The sequence below is a fragment of the Myotis lucifugus genome, unplaced genomic scaffold (genome assembly GCF_000147115.1).
Source record: "Myotis lucifugus unplaced genomic scaffold, Myoluc2.0 scaffold_0, whole genome shotgun sequence".
NCBI classification, from domain to species: domain Eukaryota; kingdom Metazoa; phylum Chordata; class Mammalia; order Chiroptera; family Vespertilionidae; genus Myotis; species Myotis lucifugus.
Window position 1 is genome coordinate 11518104 of NW_005871048.1, and position 21609 is coordinate 11539712.

A 21609-nucleotide genomic window follows, 5' to 3' on the forward strand; every position below is an offset into this window, starting at 1 on the left:
CTATTATTGGTCTTGGGTAGGACTAACCAGACTGAAGGGAAAGATATATTCTAGCACTGCAGGAACCATCACTCCTTATGGACTGAATTGATTACCACTGATTTCAAGGAGGAAATCAGCTTTTGGATATCAACTTTGTGAAGAGCAAGATAGAGTAAGAAATTGGATCTATAATGAAGTCACTGATTTGCTAAATCAAGTAATTGTGGAATCTGTCTACTTACTCTGCACTTCCTATTATGTATACTAACAGTTCTTTCTAAGCAAAATTTGAGTCAGACTACATAAAACTCAACTTATGTATCCAAAAGCATCCTAACTAATGTGACAAGAAACCAAATCACTTGGGATTATCTTCTTAATAAAGCAGCTCAAATACTATGTGTTTATATAATATGTGTTGCCTTGGCCGGTGTGACTCAGCTGGTTGGGTCAGACAAAGGTTGCCGGTTTGTTTCCAGGTCAGGGCACATGCTCAGGTTTCGGGCTCGATCCCTTCCCCTCTGTATCTGTAAGTCTGTTTCTACTAAAAAAAATTATAATAAAAATATATAGTATGTGTTAACACCTTAATTAATACTTAGAACTGCTGACAATTCTATCTTGATCATAAAAATAATTTTAACCATCCCATCTGAAACATTGTCTTAACAGCCACTAAAAAAGACATCAGTAAATATGGATGCATCTTTCTTAAAGATTTTTTAAAAGAAAAAGTTATACATACTTTCAATACTTTATATATCTGTTATGTAAACAAATTCAAAAAACGAAAAGAACAATCTTAGAGTTCCTTTCTGCATATGGTTGCCAAACAACTGAATAATCAGATACAGTTTATATGAAAATTGAGGCAACATGTATATGTAACCATTTGAAAACTTTCCTGTTTGTACTTGTGTATGTGTATATAAGCTTGATCATGAGTATACATATGCAAACATACACAATCTTTTTTTTTAAATCCTTACCCAAGGATATGTTTTTATTAATTTGAGAGAGAAGGGGAGGCAGGGAGGGAGGAAGAAAGAGAGAGAGAGACGAGAAACCTAGGTATGTGCCCTGACCGGGAATTGAACCAACAACCTTTTGGTGTACTGGATGACTCTCCAACCAACTGAGCCACCCAGCCAGGGTTACATATACAATCTTTTAAATCTGTGGAAACAACTAAGATAATTCATATAAAAGGAAAACATTTTTTACTATTAAAGTGATTCACCGAAGGATATACCATGGTTCATTAAAAACACAGGAATCATAAACAGGTGTGTTTTTTCTTGATTGATGGCTATGTAAAAATATATCTGCTTTAAGAAATATTAGTCTCATTAGTCATTTATAGTAACACACAACTATTGCCAGGCAAATATTAAAAGACTAAAAACATTTGAACTTGTACAGTCATAGCTTAAGGATATAGAAGGCAAAAACAAAAGAGAATTTATTCTGAGTCTACCCTTGACTTCTTAATGTCTGACTCTTGCAGAATGAACCAAAAACTTCAGTTTAGCCAAATATGCATGTGACTCCATGTGTCTCACACATAATAGCAGCTTGGAGGCACAATCAAATCTAAAAATTTATTACAGCAGGAAATGGAAATCTGCACTATTAAAGGGCAAAGATGAACATATAAATTGTTATATGAGAGGAAAAGTGAGGAATGAAAATCCAATGCAGTAGGGGAAGTGGGTTGTTAAGCACTTTTCAAATTGCTCAGTGTTAAACCATTATTACTGAATTCAAATCTCAGTACTCTATCAGGATATGAAACTGTTAACCCACCACACCCCTAAATATTGCTTAATAAATTAAACACAAACTGTCAATCTTATTGGATGTGCACTTGTTAGAAATTTCTTTCAACTTAAAACAGACACAGTTGATGTAACAGCTATTCCATCACTACTTTTGTTGTAAAGGCATGGATTTTGAGAGCCTCTCATCAATGGAGGACGAAATTTTAAGAACTGGAAGGAAATTTAGGAGGTCACTTTTAACCCAAACTCTATCCCAAACTAGGAGACATTTAGCAAAGATTTATTGAGAGGTCTCTACTAGTATAGTCAAGACTCATTATTGATTGCTGGGGGTGACACAAATAAATCTAAAACCTGCCTCAGGGAATCTATAGAATGCCCCAAAGGAATTCTAGGCTGAGAAACAGAATATTAGACTGTAATAAATATAATGTAAAATCCTAAGAACAAAGAGGCTTCGGGGAATGGTTAAGTGATATCTGAGTTAGGCCTGGAACAAAGCGTTGAATCTAGACATTTGGCAATGGAAGAAAAGAATATTTCAAGCAGTGAGGATAGAATAAACACTGACTCCCTATACAAATACACCCATTTCCAACTACTCCCTTACTGGTACATATTCTGCTCTTGCCATGCCAGGTTTCCTGGTGTTCCTTAACATTTAGGCAGGTGCTTCAAATAGGCATTGCCATTGCATCTCCTGCTTCCTCGGCTTGGAATGATCTTTCCCCAGATATCTGCAAGCGGGCTTTCTTACCTCTTTCAAGTCTTTGCCCAAATGTCTCCTTCTCAATGAGAACTTACCTGCCTACCCTATTTTTTTTTTCTTTTTAAATAGTTCATGGATTTTTAGAGCGGGAGGAAGGAAGAAGAGAAAAACATCGATGTGAGTGTATAACATCGATCGACTGCCTCCTCACGCCATCTCCTGGGAATTGAGCCTGAAACCTGGGTTTGTGCCCTGCCCAGGAATTGAACCAGCAACCTGTAGGTGCACGGGAATACTGCCCAACCAACTGAGCTACACAGGCCAGGGCCTGCCTATCCTATTTTAAATTATCATCCTTGCACTCCCTGTGACCCTGCCCTGCTTTATTTTTTCCACATCACTTGTAACTACTTATTAATTTTGTGTATCCCCAACCCCAGAAAGAATAGAAGTTATGTTTGTTCATCTTCAGATTTTAAAACACTGCCTGCACTTGGTAGGCATAAAATAAAAATTTGTTGACAAACTGACTGAAATAAATGGGTGAAAAAGATTTCTGCCCTCAAATACGTTATGGTCTAGTGAAGGAAGCAAGTATATAAACAAATAAATAACCTCCCATTATTTTCTGAATGACAAAAATACAGTTGGCAAAACTCAATTTATAAAAGACTAATACACAAAAACAGCTCTGGCATCCCTACTTCTACATGGCCAGTGACCACTAGATCCTTCTTTATACACCTCTCGGCCCCTGACCCCAAGAACACTGTCATTTACCCAATGGCCAAAATGACACCAGAGCTGCCACTGTTGCCAGAACCTCCTCTTCCCACATTAACCTTCACTGCGACCTCCTGGGTTAAAGGTAAAACATATTCTATTCCCATTGCTAGACAAGAGAAAGATGTATTCCTGCATTTCCAGATGAAATTCATTTTTCTGTAGATGGTTAAATTATAAACTGCAAGAACGGTTACACTGATATTATGGATTAGTCAAGAAACCTATTTTTAATATTGCTTAATTACTAAGTGTAGACATGGAAAAACAAATGTTTGAATTCTCTTTCATCGCTGGAACATACTTTTTTTATACTGCGAATGAATGGCACAAGCAAAATGGTTAAGAGAAAGTTCCTTCAATAAAGACTAGTACTATATTTTAGGCAAATGGGTAACACTGTAAAGTTAAAGGCATGTTTTTTAAACCCAGAAGGATCAACTAGAATTTTATCCCGGATTAAGGAATGATGTAGAATTCTTAAATAAAGCATTAGCATTAAGTTGCATTATACTCAAGCCACACAGTAGTAGAAAATATTCTTTATCGCTAGCAACAGCAAAACTAAGGAAATGAGCAATAAGCTCAAGATTTCTCACATCAACTAACACCTCCACAGACTGCATTATCATTTTAGGCAAAGTGACATTTTCACATTTAATTTTTAATAGCAGGAATGATTTATATCTGGGACTAACCTGCATAAAAGTGTTAGCCTTGGCTCAATTTAAATATTTAATTGAAGGTTCATTTCTGGCTATCAGCAAACAGCCCCAATACTGCACAATATTTATATCTTTACATAAACCATACCGATGATAGCCCAACTTTATGTATTTTATCTAAACAGCGAATTTTGCCCTCAGATAGGCACTGAACCCTCCCTCAATCGTTACTAAATTACTTACTAGTATCTTTCCTACCTTAAGATCTCCTGCATTTTTAAACAATATTTACGCTTCTAAAAGCGTTTTTATAAACATTACTCTTCTTCATAAGTGGAGGAAAAACTATAAATTAGGACAAATTCTCTTACAAATTAGAGAGACACCAAACCAGCAGCTTTCAAGTACAGAATCACAGGTCTGGCCGGTCACCCACAAACGTCAATAATAATTAATTTAAATAATAATTAAGCAATTTACAGCCACTAAGAGAAGAGCCCGATGAAAGTGTTAGTTCCTCACTTATCTTTTTTTCTTTAACAAAGAGACACGTGGAAGTCAAACTGGGCAGTGGACCACGTATCACCACATAGAGGAGAGAGAGACACTGCCCAAAGCGTGCGGTTCCCAGCGCGCAGGAAGCCGAAGTTCTGCGCGATGAGAGGGTGAGAGGAAAGCCCCAGCCCGTCTGTCCACGGAGGAGAAAGCAGTCCCCCAGGAAAGGCTGGGAGTCAGGGAGGTGGGGCTGCGAGACCAGCGAGCTCCGCCGTCTTCCTCGCAGGCGGGCACGGGTGTCAGGGAGACAGGCGAGCAGGTGGGCTCGCGAGCGCAGGTGGGCTGCAGCCCGGACCCGCGAGGGCCCGCGCCGGGACGTCTCCCGGGCCTCGCCCGCGCCGCCGGGAACCACTCAGGCAACAGACGGGCGGAGGAGCCACCCAGGCAGAGCCACGTCGGAGGATGCGAGCGCGGCGGGAGGTGGGCACCCGCTCACACCCACCGGGAGGGAGGCTGACCACCCGGGAGCTGGAGGCAGCCGGGGCGCGAGAAGGGCCGCGCGTGCCGGAGGGAGTCGCCCTGAGGGCGCTGCCTGCAGCCCACGACTCCCCCTCGCCCGCATCGGCGGCGGCGGGATACTCACGTACGGCTGGTAGAACTTGGAGAGCCGCGGCTTCCCGTGGTTGTTGAAGATGAGGATCGCCTTGATCATGGCTGAGCCGGGCGGACCGGGTGGGCGCTGGGGGCCAGGGCGGGGGCGGGCGCGCGAGCCTCGCCTCGGGATCTCGCCGGCGATCCTTTCCAACCCGCCCCCTCCCGCACGCGCGCGCGCCCCCGAGCCGCGGGGCGGGCCCCGGGTGGGGAGGGGCGGGGCCTGGGCGGGGCTGGCGCCGAGGGAAGCGGAAACACTCCAGGCCACGCCCACTGGCCAGAGGGGCTCCTGCGCGCTCCCAGGTCTGTGGCGACGCCGACCGCCGTCCCCTGCCCGAGGCGCGCTGCTGTGGGAAAACAGCAGTCGCGGTATTAATGGTCCGGGCTCTACGACAGGCTCGACATAGAAGGTAGCCGGCAATCCCAGCTCTCACTGTAGAGTTGGGTCCCCTTTCGCCGTCGCCAGCCTGACGACTTCCTGGCGCAAAGCCCGCCCACTGCACGCTGAGCCCCCCACTTCCTCTCTCGCCTCCCCCCGCACGAGATGGCTGAGGAGCCGGAGGCCGTGCTCCCGGTCCCTCCTTCGGGTGCGGCGGACGGCGAAGGGCCTACGGACGTCTCCCCAGGAACAGCCACGCCGGAGCCCCCTTCTTCCGCCGCAGTCTCCCCGGGAACGGAGGAACCTGCCGGCGACACCAAGAAAAAAAGTAATTTGGAGAGTGGTTTCTGGGCAGAGGCGGGAGGTGTAGGTCGCTTCCCACTGGGGATGGCGGCCAATGAAGAAGCCACATTTAGAGGAAGGCCGGTGCCCGGCGTGGTTTGTGACGGTTAGGAAGGGACGTGTGCGTCTCGGCTTTGAAGGCCTGCCTGTGGAGGGCCTTGCCAGAGGCCGCTGCTGGACGCTTGGCCTGACCTCAGACTTTCTCAAGGTGTCAGACTTTCTCAAGGTGGGAGCGGAGGGGGATCTCGGGAGCTCCAGGTACTTAGCCCGGTAGCTAAGTAGAATAATGATTGAAGATGATAGGGCTAGTTCACGCTTTCCAGCTAGTTAGTTCGCAGGGGTTTGTTTTGTTTAAAATACCAATTGCGTGTGAATTCACTTCTTGAACCAAAAAACTGAAATTTTACCCAAAATGAAGAATGTTAAAGGAAAACTAAAGGCACAGGCATCGCCTTTCTAAAACAAAACGAAACAAACACACACACACACACAAACCATTTTGGAACCTTTGTGAATCGTCATTGTGTGAACTCGCTGTCATCTACCCTGTCATCGCTTGAGAATTCGTTGCCATGGTAAAATCCAGACATTCCTAAGTTTACTTGCCCTGGAGCAGCACTCTGTGTAGAGTTGCTTATGAGAAAAGCTTCAAGTCGGCACCTATAATTCAGAAAGGTGGACCCGGGGCCTCAGACACGTTTTGCCAGTCCAGAGGCTTAGCCCAGGTATTGGCAGGTGTTCTGCTCAGTGACCTCACAGCCTGGCATCGGACGTCATTTTCTTCTGCCGCGGGAGGTAGTTGTTTCCTCCAGCGCTGTTCCCCGCCCAGGTTAGACGGCTTCTCCATTTGGGGGGAATCTGTTGTCCCCACATGATGCACTGCTGGAGAAACAAACCTTTGATTATTTTTATAGATAACCACTAGAATCTTTGTTGAGAAGAATTCCATGAGTTTTACCGAGTTTTGTTCCTTGTTTCTTCCATTTTTATTGTAAGCAGGAACAGACTTTCAAAGGGCTTGTTTTAAGCTCTAACAGTCTTAGTCAAAAGTGTACTACTACTCCCTGAAGATAGCTTTGCAAAAACAGGGGCTAAAGATGAATGACCTGCAACAGGGATACAGCCTGGGGTTATATGGCATGGTCTCTTGGTTCCAAAATATATATATATTTTAAGCCGTCATTTAAAAATTGGTTCTTTTTCTGGCTCCCATGAGCATTTGAGTTTGCCTCTCTGATGGTATAAAACTTAGTTTCTAGCTATTGGATTTCTACCCTGACATTGTCATCCTTTTTTGAGGACCTCTTCTGATGAAAGAAGCTTAGCTGTTACATATGCTTCACTTCTGGTTTAATCTACAGAAGAACAAAGATTGTTGCAGCAAACCGAGGTTGTTGGTCCTGGCCTCACATTAGGACCACCACAGGGAGCTTTAGAACATACCTGTGCCAAGACCCTACTTCCAAAAATTCTGTATTCTTGTAAATTAAATTTGTTCCCCCAGTTGCTCCTAATGCATAGCTAGGATTGAGAACTGTAAAGCAAATCACCTTTAGAAATTAAAAGAAAAAGTAGTTACAATTTAAATAAATGTGTCCTGTAGCTCCTATCCCTTCCAGTTTTTTTCCTGCAGTAGTACAGCTCATAATATTTTCTCCTTCACTTTCTTGAAATGCTCAGTTGCAACTGAGTTATTGATAGCCTCAGGAGATTGAAGGGGGCATAGAAGGTGAGTTACTCAAAATCCCCTCATTTATCTTTCAATTCATCTCTGTTTCCTGGATAACTGAAGCTAGAGTTTTAGTGGAGAAAGGAAGGTAAACTTTTTCAAGAAGAATACAGTGTGCATTATGTGTTCCAGGTGCCTTTATTCCCAGGGTAAACTTGAATAAATTAACCTCTGACTCCATTGGATCCCAATTTTTAACACCAAAGACTGGGACAAGAGAGATGTAATATACTAGAATTAACTTTAGGGGGCAGCAGTACACTATTTTGCTTTCAGTGTTGCTTTTGATTGAGAGAGACGTCTTTTTTTCCCCTTTTTATTGAGTGTATTGGGGTGACATTGGTTAATAAAATAATACAGGTATCATGTGTACATTTCTATACTACATCTGTATATTGTATTGTGTGTTCACACACATCCTTTTAAGTATAGTAACTTCAGGAGGCAGATTCATAGGTTGTGTTTGTATTTTGGATTATTGAAACCTTTAATTTCTCTAATTGAAACTTTTTGGCCCCTAGTTGTTTTTTCTCCAATAATTATTATGTTTCTTTATTAGAAATGTTATTATAGAAAACTTGGTGGTTACAAAAAGTACCAGTAAAACCAAATATTAATCACCTGTAATGTCACTACTGAGAAATAGCATTTTGGTGCACATTCCACATTTACATGAATATGTGTTTGTGATGGTTTTAATGAAATTGAGGTCTTATTATACATGCTGTTTTATATTAGTACATTTTGATAACTTTTTCATGCTGTTAAATATGCTTTTATGCCCTAACCGGTTTGGCTCAGTGGATAGAGCATTGGCCTGCAGACTGAAGGGTCCCAGGTTCGATTCCGGTCAAGGGCATGTACCTTGGTTGCGGGCACATCCCCAGGAGGGGGTGTGCAAGAGGCAGCTGATCGATGTTTCTCTTAATGAAATTGAGGTCTTATTATACATGCTGTTTTATATTAGTACATTTTGATAACTTTTTCATGCTGTTAAATATGCTTTTATAGCATGTTTTCTTTAATGGCAACTTATAATCTTAAGGTTCAAAAAGTATGAGTTATGAGCTGATACTGTTCTAAACGCTTTACATGTATTAACTTATTTAATCCTCAAAACAACCTTATGAGGTAGATACTATTGTCTTCATTTTATAAAAGGAAAAACTGTAGCACAGAAACATTAAAGAATTTATCCAGAAATATATACATAGCAAGTAGCAGAGCCAGGATTTGGAACCCAGGGACTTCAGAGTGTGTACTCTTTATGGAATTATGTAAATTCTATTATAGACTATAATATCATTTTTCAACCAATCCCCTCTAAATACCATTGTTGAATATTTAGATTTGCCAGGTGTTTGGGGTTTTTTTCTATAAAAATAAATGTTTCAACAAAGGTGAAATCCTAAGTGAATCTTTTTACATCTCATATTTTATGAGACTAGATTCCTAGTACTATTATTATTAGTACTAGAGACCCAGCGTGCACGAAATCGTGCCCGGTTAGGGTCCCTAGGGCCTAGCCTGGCCTCAGTCGCATGGCCTCTGCCGCCCTGCAATGTACGTGAAGCTCCCCGCCCCAGGGCACTCTGCGATGCTCGCGCCCTCTGCGAAGGCTTCCCACCCCCCCCCACCCCTCGACTGCTCCATGAAGCTTGCTGCCTCCCTGCGAAGCTCACCACTGGATGCTCCGCGAAACTCGCTGCCGCCCAGGTGACTGCTCCTCTAAGCTCACGGCCACCCCGAGAAGCAGCCCGCCACCGCAACTCAACAGTCCCCAGTCCCGCCCCGCCGCCAGCCCCCCCTTCATGGTGAGGGGCTCAGGGTCGGGGGGAGGACCAAGAGGTGCTCCATGCCCTTCATGGTGACTGGTTGCCTGTTCGGTCGTGACGGCACCTAGCTCTTTATATATATTAGGATTATTGGATCAAAGCATATCTTAAGTATTTGGTAATGTATTACCATATCATTCTCCAGAAAGGGTGTGCCATTTTTTTATTCCCAACAGTAGTGTCATCTACAGTATTATTCTAATTTTTGCTAATTTGGTTGGTTGTAAAAAGCCATGACATTATGTGTGTGTGTGTGTATACATAAATATATACATAAAATACATTTTTATTGGTTTTAGAGAGAGAAGAAGGGAGAGGGAGAGAGATAGAAACATCAATGAAAGAGAAATATCAACATCCATCGACTGTTTCTTGCACACTCCCCATTGGGGATCGAGCCCGCAATCCAGGCATGTGCCCTGACCAGGAATTGAACCAGTGATCTCTTGGTGCATGGGTTGACGCTCAATCACTGAGCTACACCAGCCTGGCGACATTTTATATATTTTTACATATTTATTGACCATTTCTATTTTATTATTATTAAAATGAAATTTAAAATTACATTTCATGGAGAGTCCTTTCTGAGACTGTAGAATCAAGGGGGGGAGAAAAATGACGAAAAAGAATCTTAAAACCTAACATTTGTATATCTTAGACATACCTCCAGTATCTTCAATATATGTACTATGTGTAGATTAAAGGTTTAACTTTTCTAAAGTCATTATATGTTGTAGTGTAATTGTTAATTTTTTTTTCCTTTTATAGTTGATATCCTGCTAAAGGCTGTGGGAGACACCCCTATAATGAAAACAAAGAAGTGGGCTGTAGAGCGAACCCGAACCATCCAAGGACTCATTGACTTCATCAAAAAGTTCCTTAAACTTGTGGCTTCAGAACAGTTGGTATGAAACCAGTGCTGGCTATTTCCCTCAATTATCTATAATGGTTACTAGGCAATAATGAATAACTGTTGTATATAGAAATACATATGGAGCCATATATTTTTACTTCAGTAATGTTCTTTTATTTCTTTTGTTGGTGGGATTTATGTACTTTATTGAAGGATTCTCTGGGGAACTCTGAAGTGAAATGAATTTTATATTTACATTTACAATGTGAACTGATTTTTTTTACCACTGAGGTGGTTTTTCTCAAAAAAGTCACTGAATGCCCACGCAGAAAGATCAAGATCTATCAGGGAACATACAGAAATATTTAGGTTTTATAATTTGTTTTGATATTAGTGTTGTTTCCTTTGTGTTCTATTAAGGTAAGCAATATGTCCTTGCCATATGTTATGGAAGAACTAAGAGATATTCTTATTTCATATTAGTACATGTTAAACACTTCATGGTAGCAGTTGGAAAGATTAATATTTTAAATGCCACTGGTTTTTAACTTGGCATTCAGCTACAGAAATTTAAATGTCTACTTGTATTTGGAATATTGTAACATTTTAATTAATATAGCAGACACCTTTATTGGCAGATCACATCTTGGCCAATATTAATACTGATCTAGTAGTTTGGCTTTAAGTACCTCTCACAAAATGAACATAGTTGCAAGAGTAAGTATAAGATAGATCAATCACTAGAAGTAATTTGAGGAAGAATAGCATAGAGCCTGGGATTCCTCCAAAGGAAGATGTTTAGAAAAAGTGTGGAAATATTTGAGTTTTGCAGCTGAACATCTTCCTCTGTAATCAGAGTGAGAAAAGCATCTGTGTTATTACAGTGCCATATAGAATTTAATTGTCAGAGATGGGCAAGAAGATTATAGTGTCATTCACATGCATATTGGAGCTAAAACCTCAGGAGCAGAAGACCTTGCCTAGATAGAGTTTGCTCAGCGGTTAGAGCTTCAGCCCATGGACCAAAGGATGTCAGGTTTGATTTACAGTCAAGGCCATATACCTAGGTTGCAGGTTTCAATCCCTGGGACAGTGCAGGAGGCAACCAATCAATGTGTCTCTCTCACATCGATGTTTCTCCCCCACCCTTTTCCACTCTCTAAAAACCAATGGTAAAAGTATCCTTGGTGAGGATTAAAAAGAAAATCATTATTCTTTAAAACTAAAATAACTTTATCTACCCAAGTTCTAGCATTTATTAGCAAGATTACATTTTGAAATTGTTACTTCCATGGAATTTTAAACTAGCTGAATTGCTTTTTTTTTTTTTAATTATAGTCACTTTCAGTTCCTGACTCCTGTTATAAATTGTAATGAGTTCTTATAGTTCTGCTCCATTTACTCTACTGTCCCCTTAACACTAAAACCATCTTACTTTTGCCTACAAAGTCCTAATTATTCTTCCACCTAGTTAAATCCTATTTATTATCTCTTAGAGAAGGCTTTCCCTGATGTTTTTGCTAGGTTAAATTAATGCCACATCTGTTGTGTACTACACACCTTGTCAGATGCACTTTTTTCATCTATAGTCTTATCTGCATATGTCTGCCTCTCCAGTAGATTGAAAACTCATTAATGGGAGTCATATTAATCTTCACAGTTCCACACCTTGGGAAATTCCTACCACATAATAGATAGTGAATGTTTGCTGAACTAAAAACTGTCATCAAGAGCCCTTCTCATTTAAAATGTACCAGAAGAATAAACTATGTTCATTCACAGTTAAACTGCTAGGACCTAAAGACAGATTCTTATATATGTTCTAGAGGCCTAGTGCACGAATTCATGCACAGGCGGGGTCCCTCGGCCTGGCCTGCAATCAGGGCCGGAAGGTTGGCCGGGGAAAGAGGGCCTCATGAGGTTGGCTGGCCGGGGAGGAGGGGCCGCAGGAGGTTGGCTGGCCGGCCAGGGGGCAGGGGGGAGGGAGGGGGCAGGGAAGATTGACTGTGGGAGCACACTGACCATCAGGGGGCAGCTCCTACATTGAGTGTCTGCTCCCTGGTGGTCAGTGCATGTCATAGCGACCAGTTGTTTGGTTGTTTGGTCACTTAGGCTTTTATATACCAGTATATAGATTATAGAAATTCACATTTAAATGCACACTGATTTCTAACTTTATGAAGTTTTTGTTAAGAGTATTACTCAGCCTTAACCATTAATTGATATTTATACATGAACTTTTTAAATAATAATTAAAACTAATGTATATTGAGTATACATATACCAGGCACTGGTGCTATCTCATTTTATGTTTCCCAGCAGCTCCAAGAAGTATAGGTGCTATTATTTTCCATATTATAAATAAGGAAACCAGCTGAGAAAAGGTATTTGTGTTTAGAGCCAGAACTCAAACCTGGATCTGTCTCAGTAGAGCCTCTGTTTTTAATTACCACACTGAATCACCTAAGGGAGAAATGTAGTCATTATTTGTTTTTATTACAGTTGGTGACCCAAATAGTGTCTATCAACCAGCTGTTTATTCTGATATTGGGTTTTAAAGGCTATATTATATATTAAGTCCAGGAAACTTTAGTCTTAGAATTTGACTATAGACAAAGGATCAACCAACTATTCTGATATTATTGAGTTTTAAAGGCTATATTAAGTCCAGGAAATTTTAGTCTTAGAATTTGACTATAGACAAAGGTAAATTGATATGTTACCTGCAAATAATGTTTTATTTTCTAAAAGGAAAATTATCAAAAGTTACTAAGACACTGTCCTTTTGTATCTGCAGTAATTTTTTTAAGTACAGGTTTCCTCCACTATATAAAAGAAGAACATTCCTATGAAATCTTTTCAAAGCCAAAATGGCATAAAACAAAAAAGTAATTACGATTAATTTATGTGAAAAAATTTTGTGCATACCAAGATCCCCTCAAATAACCCACCAAACCATAATACACTTAATTATATCCAGTTTTATGCTAAGCATAACACCCTTATGAGCTCTTTTAGGCATTCTGATATTTTAGGTCACATCTTGCTAACAGATGTATAAAATTGAGATAAAGCACAGATGCTTACAGACACAGTCCAAAGCTATGGTGGCTTAATGCCAAGATGCAGAGTGTAGTTCTCAGTGAAAGAGATTGGCGGCAGGGCTAATCTCACCGTTTCTATAATGGCTCACTGCAAAACATGCTGAACGTTATTTTTGCTTTCTTCATAAAAGTGAAAATCCTCTTAGGATTTCTCAGTTAAAACAGGTACTAATGTAGGTCATTCATAACATGAACTTTCAAAAAGCAGAGGATACATGTATTAGAGAGTTTTAATGAAAACAGACTAAACTGGAACATTGAACAATGAATCCTTTAAAGAACAAGGTTATAAGAACATTAGGTTTCATTATGTTACCATCTTATTTAGCTACAAGTGACTTTACAGTAGTGGCATCCAGCCTGGAGTTCAGTACTTTTATGAGTTTTCAGTGGTGGTAAAGGTAAAAAAAATCCAACTGTATGTTATTAACCAAAAATGCTCACACTATCTCAAAGATTTCCTGTATGTTATTAATCCAACTGTATGTTATTAACCAAAAATGCTCACACTATCTCAAAGATTTCCTGATTTTATACTGTGTATGAAATTTTGTTAGGAAAAATTCTGTCTTTAAAATGAGTAGTTGGAAAAAGTAATACTTTTAATAATTTCTTGAATAAATCTTCAAAAGCTATTTGTAAAAACATTTAAAAGTTATTAGTTTTAATAAGTAGGAACTACTGCTCTAGAAGCAAAAAATCTGGTTTTATTCCTCCAGGTAGGAACTAATCTTCATAAAGATCTCATTAGTTGACTGATTTATGAGAAGTAGGAAAAGGAGTGTAAGGAAATTTCTTTCAATTCTGAAGACAAAGAATTTGAAAGAGCTGGCTGATTGAACCCCAGAAAAATGCAAATTAATCAGCAGTTTATTTATGTGAATCAGTCATTTGCCCCTTCCCCTGACCAGGAAGTTGGAACCCTCTATGAGGTAAAACATAACTGCTTTATTTTTTTAATAAAAGATGCACATCTGTGAATAGTATTATTAATTAACATCATTATTTTAAGAGATGCTATTAATTGCCTCTCAGCATCATTATTTTAAGAGATGCTATTCTTAATTGCCTCTCAGGAAAAAAGATTACTTTCTTGTTTTCTGTTATATCTCTTAAGAATTAAGGAATGAATAATACAAACAGAAGATGAATTCGAATGAATAATACAAACAGAAGATGTCCAGAAAATAAGGCCTTCTTTTTTGCCTAATTTGTTTCTTTTACATTGTTTATATAATTAGTAATCCAGATTTGCTTCCAAGAAATTTAAAAGAAGTCTACATAAAAATGACTGTATTCAACATACTAACAGTTTCATGACAAAAATTATTATAGTATACACATTAGCACCGCTAGTAGAAAACAGTATATACATTACAGTTAAGAGATACAGAGAAAGGGCAAGATTAAAATATGTAAGCCCATCCATGCCTATGATGTTTAAAGGACAGGTTTTATTCAACACTAGAGGCCTGGTGCACAGATTCTGCACCGGTGGGGTCCTCGGCCTGGCCTGCAGGGATCAAGCTGAAACCAGCTCTCTGACATCCCCCAAGGTGTCCCGGATTATGAGTGGGCAATTCTCAGGTAATGCACCCCAGAATCAAGCTCCCTTCTCTCTGGGTCCAGGGTGCGGGTGAAGCAGATTCAGGGCCAACAGTGCCCAGTGGCAACCTAACCCATGGCTGATTCCGTGAGGAATTGGGCTCCCTCCTCTCTGGGTCCAAGGTACAGGTGAAGCAGAATCAGGGCTGACAGTGCCCCATCTACAATCTCTAACCCACGGCCGATCCCGTGAGGCTCCCTCCTCTACTGGTCAGAGTGTCATAGCTACCAGGCAAACAGTGTAACGGTCACTTAAGCTCATATATATAGATTACTAGAGGCTCAGTGCATGAAATTTGTGCACTGGTGGGCGGTGTCCCTCAGCCCAGCCTGCACCCTCTCCAATCTGGGACATTCCTCTCACAATACGAGACTGCTGGCTCCCAACCGCTCACCTGCCTGCCAGCCTGATCGCCCCTAACAGCTCCCCTGCTGGCCCGATCGCCTCCAACTGCCCTCCCCTGCAGGCCTAGACCCCCCCCCAACTGCCCTCCCCTGCAGGCCTGGTCACCCCCAACTGCCCTCCCCTGCTGGCCTGGCCCCTTGTGTGAGGGTGTGATGGTCAATTTGCATATTACCTCTTTATTACATAGGATGATTACTGATGTGTTAAAATAGCAACTTGCATCTTTTGAAAGAAATAACTGTAGATAATTTACACCTACATGTATAAGGATATTTATGATACGTATAACATTTTTTCTTTCATCGAAGAATTAAGTTTGTTGCTGTTATTTTCTTTTTGTAGTGTTTTGGCAGTGATGGTAAACTGGTCCTACATTACTGCAAATCTCAGGCATGGGGATGAACAACAGAGAAAAAGATCTTGATAACTAAAAATGAATCTTCACAAAGGACACAGCTCTGAAAAGTTTGATACTTATGGCAAGATACTTGTGGATATGATCTCAGCATGTTATCTGCTAAGACCCATGTTTATGCATGTAAAAAATCCATAGAGTTGACCCACAAAAATGTGATTTGCATTAATACAGGAATCATCGTGAAAGATTGACATTAGAGTATATACAGTACTACAACTATTGCTCCAGATATGCCTCCAGGATATTGAAAAGGAGACTAAGATTGTATAAAGCCTCTTATTTATTTGTTGTGTTTGTTTAATTTATCTTTATTGTTGAAAGTATTACAGATGTCCCCTTTTTTCCCCCATTGACCCCTTTTTGGCTGCACAGGTCTTCACCACACTATTGTCTGTGTCCATGGGTTATGCATATAAGTTCTTTGGTTAATCCCTTTCTACCCACCCCACCGTCCCTCTGAGATTTGACTGTTAGTTCCATGCTTCTATGTCTCTGGAGCTATTTTGTTCACCAATTTATGTTGTTCTCTAGATTCCACATATGAATGAGATCATGTGATACTTGTCTGTCTCTGACTGACTTATTTTGCTTAGCATAATACTCTCCAGGTCCCTCCATGGTGTGTCAAAGGGTAAGAGATCCTTCTTTTTTACTGCTATATAGTATTTCATGGTATAAATGTACCACAGCTTTTTTTATCCACTCATCTACTGATGGGCACTTGGGCTGTTTCCAGATCTTAGCTATTGTAAATTGCGGTGCTATGAACATAGGGGTGCATATATTCTTTCTGATTGGGTTTTTAGGTTTCTTAGAGTATATTCCTAGAAGTGGGATTACTGGGTCAAATGGCAGTTCCATATTTAATTTTTGAGGAAATTCCATACTGTTTTCCATAATGACTGCACCAATCTTCATTCCCACCAGCAGTGTACTAGGGTTCCCTTTTCTCTACATCCTCACCAGCACTTGTCATTTGTTGACAAAGGAGGCAAGAGCATATAGTAGAGTCAAGACAGTCTGTTCAATAAGTGGTGTTCGGAAAGTTAGGTACATGCGAAAAAATGAAATTAGACTACCAACTTACACCATACACAAGAACAAACTCAAAAAAAATGGTTAAAAGACTTAAATGTAAGTCTTGAAACCATAAAAATTCTAGAAGAGACCACAGACTGCAAAATCTCAGACATCTCCGGTAGCAATATGTTTGCTGATACATCTCCTAGGGCAGGGGAAACAAAGGAGAAAATAAACAAATGGAACTACATCAAAATAAGCTTCTGCACAGCAAAAGGAACCATCAACAAAATGAAAATGGAGCCCACTATAGGAGAATAAATTTGGCAATGATACATCTGATGGGTTAACATATATAAGGAACTTGTACAACTTAACAAAAGGAAGACAAACCAATTAAAAAATGGGCAAAGGACCTAAATAGACACTTCTCCAGAGTGGACATACTGATGGCCAAGAGACATATGAAAAAATGCTCAATGTCCTTAATCATCAGAGATGCAAATTAATACAACAGATACCACCTCACACCTGTCAGAACGGCTGCCATCAACAAATCAACAAAACCTCTTTATCAGTTCTTAAAATGACTGAAATTGTTTACTTGTAGAATTAGCACTGTAAAAGTCAGTTTAGTTTACTAAAAGATTATTTTTGTGCTGCTCCTGGGAAGTTCAGTTTGAGGTATGGGATATACTTTTTCTTGTATATATTTATATCTACAGTATTATGAAAAAATCTCATTGACCTGCTGGCTTTATACCTTACATAGTCCAGTAGAGGGCAGCCCAGATGGCAGAAATAAGCAGTTTGGTTTTACATCTTTGCCAGATGATAATGGAGGAGAAAACTGTTTCTAGCAAATACCTAGCCAAGAGAGCATGTATGTTGACACACTGGAAGACTGCTTTAGAGAATATGCAAGGTTTAGATTTAATTGTTTTATTGTGAAAAAAATTTTAGACAAATGAATTATACACCTATTTTAGTCCTAACATTTGATGATTCTGGAGTCCCAATGTTTATAGCTATGATGGTCTTCTGTCTCTTTTACAGTGTCAAAAGCACTCAAGTAAACATGGCAACATCTTTGAGTTTTTATAATGTATTTTTCAACTTGAAAATGCTCAAAGAAAAACTGAACAAAAGCCTTAGTTTTACATGTATTTCATGCCATGACTAAAAGTACCTTTTTTTCTAATGCCATTAGACTGGTAATTGCTTGAGGTGAGATTTAACTTTTTAAAAATTCTGTATTATATTTGTAATGCAGCATTAAAAAAGCATTCCAATAAATTGAATGGAATGTCCAAACAGAATCTAAAGTATGTACAAGAATTCTCTTAAGTGTTTGTTTTCAAAAGTAATGTTCTTTATGATTAATGATCTGCCATACATTAGCATTAGGGGGTGCTAAGGAAGAATTCCATTTATAGTGATGAAATTGCTGTTCAGTTCTTATTTTCTGTCCAAGAATAAATTCTTAAGTCCCCTTATGCCAATGTTCTGGTGTAATAAATTAATACAGCTAGTAGTTAGCACTGGAATAGTACAGGTTGAATTGTGCAAATTTATCTTGTAAGATTAGGTAAGAAATTTATATATATGTTGGGAGCTGGAAAGTATACTATCATTTTCAAGTCAAATAGGTTGGATGTGGATCTGTTCTGTAGCTTCCTCCATTAATAGTTACTGAAGGATGTGAATATTTATATACATATATATTTAACAAATAGCAAAAATGTGTTTAACTTAATATTTGCCACTAAGGTTTTAAGTGATGGGATATTTACTACTTCAATAATCAAAGCTATTTGAGTTTGAGTTTGTGACATCAATTTAATTGTTCCTTTTTGATCTAAAGAACTTACTAATTAATTAAATCTAAGGTTAGCTAAATATGTATATACCTTGTGGGGGTTTTTTCCTAATAACCTTGAAGATATAGTACAGGGTTTTACACTATTACAAACCATATTTACACTGTTATCTCTTTTACACTATTATCTCTTAATCCTTAGCCAAATAATTATTCTGTGCTAACTTTGCAACACTTACTTGTAAGCCTGGATCCCCTAAGTTGCTGGGTGATGGGCACCTTATACACAATTCACAAATCTTTTTGCAGATGTCTGGTTTAAACTGTTAACTGTAATTAAACTTGGTGTGGGGAGAGGGTTATATTTTGTTTTTTATGTTCATGAGAAAATCATTGTCAGTAATGTCATGCTTTATCTTACTGTGCAAAGATGACCCACAACATACAGAGGGCATGTAATTATTAGAATATTGTGCTTCCATCTTAGAAGGTATCTACACCAAGAACTTCATAATGAGTTCCTCATATATAGGGTATAAATTAAGCTAAGAATATCTGTAATCAAAATAAGATTGGATACCTGACCAGCTGGTGTGGCTTAGTGGTTGAACCAGGAGGTCTCAGTTTGATTCCTGATCAGGGCACATGCCTGGGTTGCAGGCTTCATCCCCAGTGTGGTGCGTGCAGGGAGTTAGCCGATCAATAATTCTCTCTCGTCATTGCTGTTTCACTCCCTCTCCCTCTCTGAAATCAATAAAAATATATTTTTTTAAAAAGATTGGATACTTCCTGGAATCTGAATTTCTAGAAGTTTTAACCCTGAAGGGACCTTAAATATCTTCTCTAAGCAGGTTAAAAAACTGAAAAGTGCAGACTATGCTTTCGATTATATAGCAGTTTAGTTGTGTATAACCCAAAGTGGGGAAGTGCATTGTTCAAGGGAAGGGGTATGACAGTCACCTTTCATATAGCTTCATTTTTCAAGAATTATACTGGGTAAGCTTCTGGCAACAAGTAAGTCAGCTACAGACCACATAATGGGAGGAAAAGTATTCAGAAAGCAGTACAGCACGTTTAGTCCTACAAGTACTATTTCTCTACATCAGTATTCAACCCACACTGGATTACTCACTATTCTCTGAATGTGCTTGTTTTTTCTGCTTCTTAACCCATCGTATGCCATAAGCATCTGTAGACACAAGTGTTGGACCTTCCCCACAAGCCACTCGCGTCTATAAAAAAATGTTTTCCCTAAGTGGCAGCCCTGACCAACTTTAAAATCCTTTTTCATGAGAATTTTCAGCTGAAAATATTAAAGAACACCCAAATTGTGAGTAATATATTTTTATAATCATTGCAAATTGATTTTTAAAATTAAGAATATCATGGCATGTGGGGATGGTTTCCATTTTGATGCGTGGCAGTTAACTTGGTTAAATCTGCTCATATAATTCAGTTATGGAAGTGCACTGACCTTCCCCCTGTCATATCCTGCCTCTGCCTAATTATATTTTAACGCTTCCTTAAAGCTTGTCTGAATCAGTCAAGGGGGAGATGCTCTGTCTTGTAAGAACAGTTACAGTGAACTACCACTATTACAGCACTGCTGCATACTACCTTATAAATATTGTGTCCAATACCCTTTCATGATTGTAATGTCCCTAAAAATAGGATTTTGGGGTTTTTATTTGGTACCCACACACATAATACTTAGTGCTTAGCCTTACACATACCTAATCAGTAATTCATTATATATTAAGTGAATGAAGTGTGGCTTTCAAAGTATAATTTAACTTTGAAAAACAATAATAAAGGAAATTTGTGTAGAGTAGTCCCCACCTTACCCCTGACCTCCAGTAGATTCCTAAAACCCTGGATAGAACTGAACCCTATAGGTATTGTTTTTTCCTATACATACATACTTACAATAAAGTTTCCCATACATAGATATACCCATACATATAAATTAGATACAGTAAGATTTAACAATAATAAAATAGAACAATTATAACAATATGATGTAATGAAATATGTGAATGGTATCTCAAAATACAGTTCTCACCCTTCTTGTGATGTGAGATGATACAATGTCTGCATGATGAGATGGCCTCCCATATCAGCAAAAGCTGAAGACCTAACAAGGTCTTCTGTGATGAGTCCCCACTTGCAAACCCTGCCATGCATATCCATGTTCATCTGTGTTATTCAAAAACTAAGCTTGCTCCCATCCTAGGGCTTTTGCACTTCTGTCTCCTCTACTTGGAAACTTCCCTCAGAAAACTATGTCTCACATCTTTCAGTCCCTGATCCAATATCCTCATCAAGAGTGTTCCCCTCCCCACCCCGTCAATGCCACTAAATATGTCCTTCCCACTTCCTTCTCTCTCTCCGCCATCAAGGTGCGCGCATTCGCTTCTCCTTCACCATGTCTTCCCACAAGACTTTCAGGATCAAGAGGTTCCTGGCCAAGAAACAAAAGCAGAATCGGCCCATTCCTCAATGGATTTGGATGAAAACTGGTAATAAAATCAAGTACAGCTCGAAGAGACATTGGAGAAGAACCAAACTGGGCCTATGAGAAATCACACATGAGAGATGACTCACATATTTATGCTGTATCCAGGTTGCCTACACCCTTAAATGATTGAAAAGATGCTACTGTCTGGACAGTTGGGGCATTTTAATTGGAAGATTAATGAACTTGGAATCTGCTCTGTTGATTTTTCTACCCCTAAAATAGTAGGTTGGTTCAGTAAATAAATGTGGCGAGATCTTTATAAAAAAAAAAAAAGTGTTTCCCCTAGGCCAGTGGTCGGCAAACCGCAGCTCGTGAGCCACATGTTGGCTCTTTGGCCCCCTTGAGTGTGGCTCTTCCACAAAATACCGACCTTCTGCGCATGGGCCACGAAGTTTCAATCGCACTGTATGTGCACACCCGCAGGCGGTATTTTGTGGAAGAGCCACACTCAAGGGGCCAAAGAGCCGCATGTGGCTCGAGAGCTGCAGTTTGCCAACCACTGCCCTAGGCCCTCT

General features: G+C 39.7%; 2 protein-coding genes and 1 pseudogene across 8 annotated transcripts in view; 2 read left to right on the plus strand and 1 right to left on the minus strand.

Moving 5' to 3' along the window:
* The window catches only part of AP3S1 (adaptor related protein complex 3 sigma 1 subunit), a 54767-nt gene extending 49211 nt beyond the window's left edge, over nucleotides 1–5556 (minus strand). For 3 of the 4 annotated variants that reach the window (XM_023746298.1, XM_023746269.1, XM_006081131.3), the window contains exon 1: nucleotides 5059–5556. In XM_023746298.1, coding sequence (XP_023602066.1) covers nucleotides 5059–5127 — 69 coding nt within the window. In that variant the 5' untranslated portion in view covers nucleotides 5128–5556. The remainder of the gene's footprint in view (nucleotides 1–5058) is intronic. The other variant, XM_023746237.1, reaches the window with a different exon arrangement.
* Nucleotides 5342–16023, plus strand: ATG12 (autophagy related 12). 4 transcript variants are annotated; one of them, XR_002826855.1, is made up of 6 exons: nucleotides 5342–5476; nucleotides 5608–5773; nucleotides 10120–10256; nucleotides 14178–14240; nucleotides 14777–14895; nucleotides 15662–16023. XR_002826855.1 is itself a non-coding variant. In XM_006081133.3 (4 exons), exons 1-4 carry the CDS (start codon nucleotides 5611–5613, stop codon nucleotides 15719–15721), a joined length of 423 nt encoding a protein of 140 aa, XP_006081195.1. In that variant the 5' UTR covers nucleotides 5539–5610; the 3' UTR covers nucleotides 15722–16023. The 4 variants fall into 4 exon arrangements, 2 of the variants coding, with proteins under 2 accessions (XP_006081195.1, XP_014316198.1); XR_002826842.1 differs by lacking the exon at nucleotides 5342–5476 and having other exon boundaries at nucleotides 5539–5773; XM_006081133.3 differs by lacking the exons at nucleotides 5342–5476; nucleotides 14777–14895 and having other exon boundaries at nucleotides 5539–5773.
* Nucleotides 16024–20955: 4932 nt separating this feature from the next.
* Nucleotides 20956–21280, plus strand: LOC102432568 (annotated as a pseudogene).
* Nucleotides 21281–21609: the final 329 nt, after the last annotated feature.

Excerpts from the sequence above, each read along its gene's own strand:
- ATG12 (XM_006081133.3), top strand. The coding sequence starts at position 5,611 with ATGGCTGAGGAGCCGGAGGCCGTGCTCCCGGTCCCTCCTTCGGGTGCG. Across the intron at positions 5,774-10,119 it reads CGGCGACACCAAGAAAAAAA|TTGATATCCTGCTAAAGGCT; the intron begins GTAATTTGGAGA and ends TTCCTTTTATAG. Across the intron at positions 10,257-14,177 it reads TTGTGGCTTCAGAACAGTTG|TTTATTTATGTGAATCAGTC; the intron begins GTATGAAACCAG and ends ATTAATCAGCAG.